Source organism: Buteo buteo, chromosome 16 (genome assembly GCF_964188355.1).
Source record: "Buteo buteo chromosome 16, bButBut1.hap1.1, whole genome shotgun sequence".
Lineage (NCBI taxonomy): Eukaryota > Metazoa > Chordata > Aves > Accipitriformes > Accipitridae > Buteo > Buteo buteo.
In genome coordinates this window covers 610599-621303 of record NC_134186.1, presented here as the reverse complement: position 1 = coordinate 621303, position 10705 = coordinate 610599, and the positions used below count along the sequence as shown (strand labels likewise).

Below are 10705 nucleotides of genomic sequence, written 5' to 3'. Positions count from 1 at the left end.
AGGACCAGCCAGGCGCTGGTGGTCCCTGCTCCGCCGCGGTCCCTGCTCCACCAGCGATCCCTGCTCCACCGCTTGCCTCCCCAGCAACTGCAGCAACATGCTGTGCCCCCCCCCCCCCCAGCAGAGAGGGTAGGGACATCTTGTAACAGGCACAGGATTTTGGCCAAACATGCTCAGAATAATTAAACCAATTGTCCTGCTCACACTGCAGTTTTTAAAAGATGATCTTTCATGATTAAAACCCCAAATCCCTGTAGACTCACCACTTCTGCCTTCAGACACCTGGAGGCAGGGAAGTGCTCTCTCCATGCCTCGGGAAGCTTGTCAGAGTCTGAAGGGTATTTAAAGGATACGACTATACACCAAGGAGAAAAACCTGAAAATTATCTTTTGATGGTCAGCCACGCAGAAACCAAGGGGGACCAGGCTGCCTGTCCCAGGGCTCCCTGCCCAGAGCTGCTGCTGGACATGGCTCGTCAAAGTCATGCTGGAGCAGAGCAGCTGCAGAATTAATATGGGAGCACGGTGAATTAATTACTACCTCCAGCTGCATTTCTAGTGGGGATAATTTCAGGTGCAATGGTTTAAATGACATCGTTTCAAAGAAGAGTCTCCCATTCTCCTGACTAATTTGAGGTTAACTAAATTTGTTTCTCATCAGGAGACAGCTCATCAGCTCAGCCCACAGTAATGACAGCTCTGCAAGCTCCTGCACGTCCCTGAAAAGCAGGAGATGCTTTGGGGTTTGTCCCCAAGGAGGTCAGGTTGTGCCATGTTCTTGCTTCTCTTGCCGAGTCCCCCATGGGAGCTCCAGCACCGCTGCTCCCATGCTGTCCCATTGCCCCACGCGTGGCTGCTGGCCCCCGCATCATCCTAAACACAGTCTGCTGCATTCTGCCTCCCTCAAAGGGTTCCAAGAGCTGCCCAGAACCTGTGGACAGCATCATCATAGACCCAGGGGAGAGCGGGCTCGTGAATAAAACTGAATAGCTTCATTGCAAGGAGGGGTCTGATCCAGTGCTTTCCCCGTCCCGGAGACCCCCAGGCCTCGGGGACAAGAGTGCTCCCCAGGGAGCCCCAGAGCCACAGTGTGGCTTTCCTGCAGGGCAGCTCCTGACACAGCACAGGCAATACCAGCTCCTGGCAACCAGCACGTGGCTCAGACTGCAATCAAAACCTGTGTCCCTTCAGCAGCAGTAAGTGAATTAGCAGAATCAGCCAGCATTAATTATGCAGAGAATCATTTGCTGGTGAAATTAAAAAAAAAAAAAAGATGATCTAATTTAATCAAAATATAATTAAATGAATAGTTAATTTAACAATTCCGCAGTGAAAACCCCTTGACCTCCGGAGCTATCCTCCCTGCAAGCACGGGCTGTTCATTGCTCCAGCAGTTGGGCTCTGGCAGCAGTGGCAGCCCGCAGCACCCCTGTCCCCCAGCACATCCCCACCTTGACCTGCGCTGCCCAGAGCCCTCTACCCCGGGACTCACCCTGCAGCCATGTCCAAGGTGTCAAGAACAGAAAGGGTAAACTACAACCTTTTTGAAAAAGGGAGAAAAAAAGAGAAGAGTTGGGCATACACAGACCACATTACCTTTAAGCCCCTGAAAAATTCCAGTCCCAATAAATATTTTTTTAAGGAACTGGAAAATAGGAAGAAGATGAGCAGCAGCCAGATGGAATTTCCTCCAGAAAAGGGAGCTGAGAGCAAATCTGACAAATGTGTCTGGAGTGACTTGGGAGAGGGGATGGTGTCTGGGGAAGCGGACTCTCCAGATGGCCTCAAGGTCCCTTCTGTCTCTATTGTCTATGCTTCTACGGACTAATTCCTTAAATCAGTATCCTGTGGAAATTTGTCAGGCATCCTGCCAACTCTGGAGCTGGAAGAAGGGCTGGAGGACAGTATAAGTGGGTATGCATGTGCAGCATGTAAACGGAAACTGGGTTTTTGTAATAGGCCCCTATAATCTCCAGAGATAAACTCAAAGGAGCATTTTACAGCAGCCTCCTCTTGAGACAGCAAAGCCCTCGTTCAGAGACGCAAGGTGTGTGTACGAGAGGCAGAACAGCCCCAGCCGAGAACTGACTGTCTCATGGATGCCCCTTCCCACGCGCTGTTTCACAGCCCTCTCCTGTTACAGACGGACTCATTCCTGCAGCAGAAACAAGAACTGCAGCTCAGCATCCCCCTCTATGTACAAAAATGGCCTAAATGGACAGGATCATCTCTCCTGGCTGTAACCACAGTGAGTGAAAAGTCCTCACTCTGAGCTTCAAGCATCTGGCAAGGAGGACTGTGCTCCATCTGGAAGCATTTCCCCATGCACTGGACTATGTCCTAGTCAAGGCATTATAAGAAAATAAATCAGAAGGAGATTAACATAAATATTGTTTGAAAGATTTAATCAGCTACAAATTGCAATGTTGTGTTTCCAGCTTAATTAGCCCAAGCCTGGTTTTCTTTGCTCTGTACTGTGAAGTAGAGCGAGGGCATTTAAAAGCAGCATTGCAGATCTCAGTTTGCGGCGATGGAGGAAAACTTCTTCCTGGCTGGGGCTAGCAGATGCCTTGGATAGCAGGATCTCTGGGGGAGCCGGCTTTTTGCAGCAAGAATGGTGCTCCGGTGGCTTCCAGTGCCACTCTGCGACAAGGAGGATGCTCCAGCCTTGCAGGCACATTGCTGCTGCGCCCACCAAAGCAGGACTTAGCTGCTTTGCCTTCAATGACATCGGTGGCGTGAAGGCAAAGAGCCCTCACGACACAGAGCTGGTATTTGTGAGTCTCCCCAGGGACAGCACCTCACCCCTGCACAGGCACAGGGCAGTTTTGCCAAAGACTTCCTGACTGCCCCATCAAAGACATGACTTGAGGCATATCTGCACCTGGCAGACCATGGCTGTACTGTGGCACTGTGAAGCCATACATGTTCACTCAGGCCTGCAGAGCTTGAGGAAGGACAAGGAATAAATCTAGCAGCAATCACTGTTAGAGATGGCCAAAATTGTGTAAAAAATATTAAAGCAATTAAATACATTGTCTGAGGCACCTTCCTGTAACAAGTTATTCCTGGGTTGCTCTGATTTATGTCCTGCTTCCTACAGTACTCCAAACAATAACCAGAAGTCAACAATAAAGGGTGCTCCAACTATACCAGCTGTGAAAAGTTCTCAGCACAACCACCTCTGCCATGTAACAGCTGCACAAAATAAAAAAGGGTATGAAAAGCCAGAGGCTTTTAGCCACCAACTGCAGCAGCAAGAATGACATTGTGGACATGGGGAAGCACTCAATGAACATCAGTAGATAAGATCACAGTGAGAAGCAAGAGTTACCCAGCAACTGCCTGACATCAGACAGACCAGATTACTCAGCCAAGGCTTCCAAACACAAACCCCTGACAGCATTTTTCCCCAATGGCTTTAACGGGGATGGAAAGGGTCAGACACTCAGCAGCTTCACCTCTGATATCAACTCAGACTAAACCTGCCTGGTCTGTTGTTGCTCATTTAAATCATTGCTATATGAGTTTGAACTGGCTCTGCTAATGAGGTTCTAAAGATGCATTTTTATTTGGAGGGCAAGTGCTAATTAAAATGCAAACCATGTATCTCCTGCTCTGAGTGCTCATGCCAATGTGATTTCAACAAGGGTTGCAAACACAAGAGTCACCCTGATCTGTACTGCTCCTGTGAATTGGCTTATGCAAGCGTTTATAGTTCCACCTACAAGATCTAAAAAGGCATCTCTCTCCACTCCAGCAGAAGCTATTTGTCTCATCAGCACGTCCTAACTGGTGATGAGTGTATTTTCACAATGTGTCTCAGCAGACAACTTGCAGTGCCCCAGACGCTCACCACTGCTGTCGGTCCTGATGCCATGTCCCCCTGCCCGCTGCACACACGATTCCTGGCACTGAGTCTTTGCACAAAATCACTCAGCACAGCAGCAGGGTCCCCACTTTGGAGAGTATCAAGAACACCTGAATAGGCAACAAAGCCTGGGTTTGCTCCATGCTGGTGCATTCCAGAGGTGTTGACAGTGCCCAAGTGCTGACACAAAGGCTGGTCACTTTAGCTGGTCCTGTGTACATCACCCTGACAGCTACAGTGGCCTGCAGACACCCAGCAGCCAGAGGAAAGAAGTAATTTATAGCGTCTGCATTTCCTGCAAGGGAACAAGGGCACCAGCCATTTCACCCATGCCTGACGTGTGGCTCATCCTCTTGATGCCAGTGGCACAAATAAAGCTGTCACTTGCAGGGACACTGAACGCCAGCAGCACGGAATGAGCCAGAAGCAGAGGCACCAGCTGAGATGCCGATCCATTTCCCCAGTTTTCTGCCCACCAAGGCTGCTTGCAAATGCCACGCCAAGTTGTGGCAGAAAGATGAGGCTTTGGGCACCCCAGAGCAGACCGCAAAGCCAGACCCTTTAAAGCAAGGCTGCCCTGCCTCAGGCCCTTGCCTCGCCTTCTTGAAGACCATCACCCCCCACCCAGCTATGGGAAAACAGCCCTTCCTGGCCATGAGGGCATCACCTCCACCTGCACGCCTCTAAGTCCCCAAGGGGAGGGATGACCTGCTGCAACAGAGACCCAGCAGCCAGGGAAGCGGCTCCCAGAAGGCCCCCGCAGCTCGGCCGGCTCCATCCACGGAGGGCAGAGCCGCGCGCCTGTGCCAGCACAGAGGTCAGGAGCACAGCTGCACCCCGATTATTGATGGCGCAAGATTAGCTTGTCTGAACAGGGAAATACATCACCGGAAAAATAGGAAACATTTGGAAAGTAGATGGCGGGCATGAGAGTGATGAATGAGTGCTGGAGGAGCCTGGCAAAGATCAATGAATAGCTGATGAGCTGAGGAATGAGACAAGGGGGAAGCTCACCATGCAAATACAGAGGGAGCAGAATCAGTAGGGAAATTGCTCGCTACGGCGAGACGTTACAGGGAGCCCCCAAACAGCCTTCACATTCGCAGTACAGGTATGGGGGAAGCCAGGCATCAGGGCAGCTGGTTCTGGCTCTGCTCGGTGTCGGTGTGAACCGGGGGCTGTGGGGAGCAGACTGCCCGCACCCACTGCCTGCCAGGGCCCAAGGAGGGACCCCCCCCATGCCCCGCTCTGTCCCCTCCACCAAATCATACCCTCTGCTCAGTGCCTATCCGCACTGCCGGGACAGTCGTGGAGGGGAGAGGGTCCTGCGCAGACAGACAAAAGGGAAGCGATCCCTCTTAGTTCCCTCGGCCCCTCTATCCTGCAGGATACCCAATTTGGAAAGATGCAGTAAGAGCAAAGGGTCAGAGAAGGGGAAGCACCCAGAGACCCCTCACGCACACGCTTTGCAGATGACAGTAATTCACCCAGCCTGGTGCTTCTGGGCTTTTACAGCAGAAGCTCCCCAGACAGGCAATTTCTGTGAAGACATCATTTTGGGGTCAGCTCTGTGTGTATTACAGTCCATTAGCAGCGACGGAGACACCTGCTCAGAGCAATAAAGATACATAACCACTCTGTGGCACTCAGACACTGGGAAAAATCATCCCAGCGTGGGCTTTGCAAGGACCAGGCGCAGGCGGGAGAGCAGCACCACGTCCTGCTCTCCCCGGCAGCCGCTCGCCTGCGGCGGGCAGCTCCGCACGCAAGCCACCACCTGCGCCACGCCAAGCCCGTGTCGGCAAGGCCCCAGCGCAGCACTCGCTTATTAATGCTTTTAAGCATCCATACACACGTCAGCCAGTTCAGCCACCAGCTCTAAGGCTCCCTGCGGTGGCCTAGCTCTATCTAGTGGTGGGAGACACGGCTCCGGCGCCTCGGCCACCCTGGAAGCAAAAAGGCTGGAAGTTCATGAGAACAAACCTGTATGGACAGAGGCATCAGGGAAGTCAGCGTGAGAGTCGTTTAGAGCAAGCGTCATCTCCGGCGATGCAGTAGTGAGAAGCGTCCTGGAGCAGTAATTTTTGGGAACTCATCTTTCTGGACCTCCTGCACTACAGAGAGTTGCGTCAGGTGGGCTCAGGGATGGGAGTCCAGTAAAAGCTGATCCTTGCGATACTGCTGGAACACATATCACATGAGACCCAGACTGAGCCACACCACCATTTTACCCAGTTAGATGTGGCTGTTAGACCTGAAGATCCTGACCCATACACCATGCACCCCCTGCTCATTGCTTCCAGATAATTTTTATTTAGATGGTTCTGCCCTGCCTTCAGGTACTTCATCTGCCAGTTCATAAACTAAATGTCATAGACAGTTTCTAGAGGTATTTAATTCACAGATGGAGAATAGTGACAGCAAATTCTCTGGTCTGCAGATTTCTGTCCAGCGTCCTTGTCACCAGATACAGAAAGAGAAAGCTCTTCCCACCTCCCTGGAGCATCCACCCTCTGTAGCCTGACCTCTCCAAGTAGCCTGAAGGTAGCTATTTGAAAGAAAATGACAGCAGCTACTTGTGGGATGATGGGCTGAACAGAGCAATTTAAAACTGTCTGTCAAAAAGCAGTGGTATTTAGCCCCACTGCCTCCTTCCCTGCAGCTGGTTCTTGGTGGCCCTGGTGTGCTCAGGCACAAGGGTCTGCCAACCAGGAGGGCACAAACAGCAGCATCCTTTGCGCAAGCCAGTGAAAGAAATGACTCAGAAAAAGACTACGAACACAGCACCGCTAGCTTCCTGAGCTAGCTGGTTCAGCACGAGGCTCACTGCACTCACAACTGGCAGCCACGAAATCAGATTAAAAAGTGTCCTTATCTCCAGCAGATGACGGTAAGTGAGAGGCAAAGCAGGGAACCAAGCTCACTGACTCCCTGAAGAGGCCGAAGCAGATGTGAGCTGGTGAATGAACACACAGGAGCGTCACCCCCAAGCATGAATCAGGCCTCCAAAATTATCACGCTGGTCTTAAAGAGATTTGAAAAATAAATGGGGGAAGCAGGAGAGGCATTTGCCTGCCTTATACCCTCCGAGCCACTAAAGTACATTTGCACCATGGTTTCTGGTATCTCCCTGCAATTGGGACGTCCAGCAGCTTCCGTAGGAAGGCGTAGCTGCATTTGTGTTCTGACCGAATAGATCCAGAAAGCGGAGAGGTAAGAGTCAGATGCCTCTCTCCACCCCTCTGGGTACAGCATTTAAACACAGAGATGAAGTATTGCTAGAACAAGTCCCATGTGTGCAGAGTTCAGGCTCCAGCAGCACTTGTGCCCTACACCCAGATGAGACAGAGGACAAAGATGAGGTTCTCTGTTTTACAAAAAAACCTGCTCATCTGAGCAGGGGGACGTTCCTTGCTGCTCTTCCAACACTGGCTCTGTGCTGCTTGTAGGAGCCACATACGGTGAAGCATGAAATACAGCTGGGACTAGGACTTGAAATAGCTGCTTTGGACAGGACGCTGGTACCCCCAGGAAGAGAGAGGCAGGCGTCACCCCCACAGCAGGGCTGGTGTACAAGCACCAGGGAGAAGTTTGCCAAATCTCTTTGGCAAACTCAGGTGGCAAGAGGCCAAAACGCACCCAAGGCAATATAGCACCCCACAGGATCACACCAGGACTGGCCAGGCACTCTCCTCACTGGAGTCCCAGCACACCAGCCAGAACCAGGATGCTCTCCCAACACCCCTTTCCACTTTTGTCCTACCAGAACCGCTGCTGCCAACCTGGCACCCAGCCCACAGTTAGTTCTTGCACACGTCTAACCCAGCCAAAAAACACATAAAGCTCTGAAAGGCAAACTTCTAGCTGTCTCTACAGCTCGCTAACGCTTACCCACACTCCTGCAGACCACGACTCTGCATGGGTGGCTGTCGTGAGGAAATGCTGCCAGAAGGCTCCAGCGCTGTGGGGCGGCACGAGCTTCAGCCAAGCAGAATAATGGAAGCCCCAAAGCTGCTGGAGCGCCTCGGAAGCCTGTTTCTGATTTGCAGGCAATTTGTTCCCTCGACAGGTTCATCTCATTACTGGGTTCCCGTTTAGCAGGAGTTTTATCGCCTGTAACATTTGTGCATAACAGATTCACCCAATTAAAATGTTATTTCCTTTAACAGCTCGGATAGTCACACTTCAGTGTTTGCTGGAGCGTGTTTTCTTTTCCTCGAGTAAGTTTAGTCCTTCATCAACGACCCGTTTCAGCAGCCGCACTCGGGAACCGAGCGCGGGCGGCAGCCCCTGCCCTTGCCCATCACCGGGCCGCCCCGCCACCCTCCCCGCCGGGACAAGGTACGGGCCGGTCTCGCGGGGAGCATCGTCGCTCCCGCAGGGGATCAGCCCTCGGCACCAAGGGACCCACCGCACATGCGTCCCGGTCCTGCCGTGACGGTGGAGGACACCGGTGGGGGACACCGGTGGGGGACACCGGTGGGGGCTGCGCCGGCCCCGTCCCGCCAGCCCCCCCCTCTGTGGCTGCAGGCGGCCCCGAGCCCCCCCCCGGTCACCGACCCCGGGGGGAGCCGACCGTGCCAGGCACGGGCACACAGCAGCCCCCCACCACCGCCCCACAGCCCATCACCGGGGCCACCAGTGGCTGCGGTCGCTCCCCTCCGCTGTGCCGCAACGCCCCAGCACAGGGCACCCGCTGCCCCCTCGCCGGTGCTGCTGGCACCCACGGGCCCCGACAGGTACCCAGGAATGCCGAGTACGGCCTCTCATAACTGGGGCTTAAACACCACGGGGCTCTAAAGCGCTGGAGTGACGGGAGACGCCTACTGCTCTGCCGCTGCACAGGGAGAGGAGAAGCTCAGGCACAAGAGATGTTTGACCAAGACCTGCTCTGTCCGGTGCCGCTGCGGGAGTGCTGGTTCCGCCCCGGCACCCACCCGGCCCAGCAGACAACAATGGTGAGCTGTCGGACAGCCTCGTGCTCTCCGTAGTGGATGCTGCGTGCAGGTACGCCATAAAGGTAAGGCTCTTGTCTGCTGGTGGAGGCCATTAAACTCGCCGTTCGACTCCAGCATGAAGCCGATGCTGTGCTTGGGCAGAGGCCCTGCTCCTCTGCTTCAGTGACTGTGTTAAAATAAACGAGTACTCGTGTTTAAGACCATGGGAACAATAGCTAAATACAGGGCTTTTCCTCTTCTTAGTAATTGGGATTTTCAGTTCCCTTTTTACTAGCATTAGGGAAAACCAGTGAAAGCCCCGGCTTCACCGAGTAGGCTGCTGTATTCTACATGTGTTGTGAAGGGGTCTGCCCAGTCTGGCCACAGTGGGCGACAGAAGGTCCTTTACAGCAGACCTGCGGTCTTCTGGGAGGTCAGGGTGCAGAGAAAGCAGTACCATGTGATGAAAATAACCATCTCCATGGGCTCTTTTGAAGGTTGCCTTTCATATCCAGCCATACAAAGGGTGCAATGACCACACCATGCATGAGAATATCAGATACATCATGGACAAGTAAGTTTTTCATGTAGGCTAAATCCAGCTGCGTAATGTTGCTTTAAGCACAAACAGCATGCAGACCTTTGAATTAAATGCATCAGAATAGTGTCCAAAAAAACAGTGCGCAGGGGAGGGAGCTGCCTAGAGTGAGCCAACAGGGCAGTACTGGGCAGGGGTCACAATCTAATCCCGCTTTCTCTGGCACTTCAATACCTTGCCTTCAGAACCCAAAATTGCTTTCTTCTGCTCAGGTTTCTGAATTTACCACCTGTAGGCTGGCACCTCTACCCTTTCTTTCAAAAAGGAAAGGAGCAGGCACAGGCACTCCCGTGAAGACAGAGATAAAGGTTGTGGGAAAGGAGGCCCCTACAGCAAACCACGTCTCACACCATGCTTGCCTTATAATAGAAGTGCCTGCTGAGGGCTTATCACCCCCGCATCTGAAAAAGCTTTGTGCTCTCCTCTAGATACAGATCACACACAGCTTTTTATAAGTCCAAGACCAGCACTGGCAATAGTCTCCCACTGTTTTATAACTATGATTCCTACTTGACATCGGCTGAATTCTGAGCCAACGTTGTCACGCTATCAGGCTCCCATTTTCTCCACAACACCTCTTACGACGCTGTGTTTGTAGCGCTGCTCGTGGAGGAGGGACACAAGCATGAAATCCTCTCCGCAGGGTATGAAGGCACGTACACATACTTTGTGTCCAACGGTTTCTCTTTTGGCTCATCCCACCAGAACTGGAATGCAATCAAAACTTTCTGCAACTCCAACAAGCTGATGTTCATCCCCAGCATTGGCGCAGGCTACATCAACAGCAGCATTCGCCCCTGGAACAACCACAACACTCGGAACAGTCAATGGGAAGTACTATGAAACAGCTCTGCAGGCTGCTGTCACGGTCAGGCTAGAGATCGTGTCCATCGCTTCCTTCAACACATGGCACGAAGACACCCAGATCAAGAAAGTTGTACCCAAGAAGACGCTGACACACCTTTATCTGGACTACCTTCCTCATCAGCCGAGCACATACCTGGAGCTGACTCGCAGGTGGGCAGAACATTGCAGCAAAGAGAAGATGTCACGCTGACAAAGCTGCACCCCAGAGCAGCACTTCAAGAAAAAAGCACTCAAGGAGATGCAGCCACAGAACCTTCAGCCTAACCAGGCTGCTGAACATGAGCAGCCATCTGCAAGTATCCAAAGGACTGTGTAAGCCCCGGCTACAGACTGACAGGAGGAAGCATTACAGGGAGCAGGAAATCTCCAAGCAGCAGTCAAATCTAATTTTCTGCAGATTTAGTACAGATGACCCTTTCAGAGCTCCTCTGG

The 10705-nt window shown here is 52.5% G+C and overlaps 1 protein-coding gene across 1 annotated transcript; it reads left to right on the top strand.

Moving 5' to 3' along the window:
* Nucleotides 1-1501: 1501 nt before the first annotated feature.
* On the top strand, nt 1502-10463 carry MANEAL (mannosidase endo-alpha like). Its single transcript, XM_075048647.1, is given in 8 exon segments — nt 1502-1528; nt 2144-2248; nt 8129-8324; nt 8402-8627; nt 8756-8891; nt 9306-9382; nt 9835-10227; nt 10229-10463. Coding segments are annotated over 8 exon segments (1395 nt in total).
* The last annotated feature ends 242 nt before the right edge of the window (nt 10464-10705 follow it).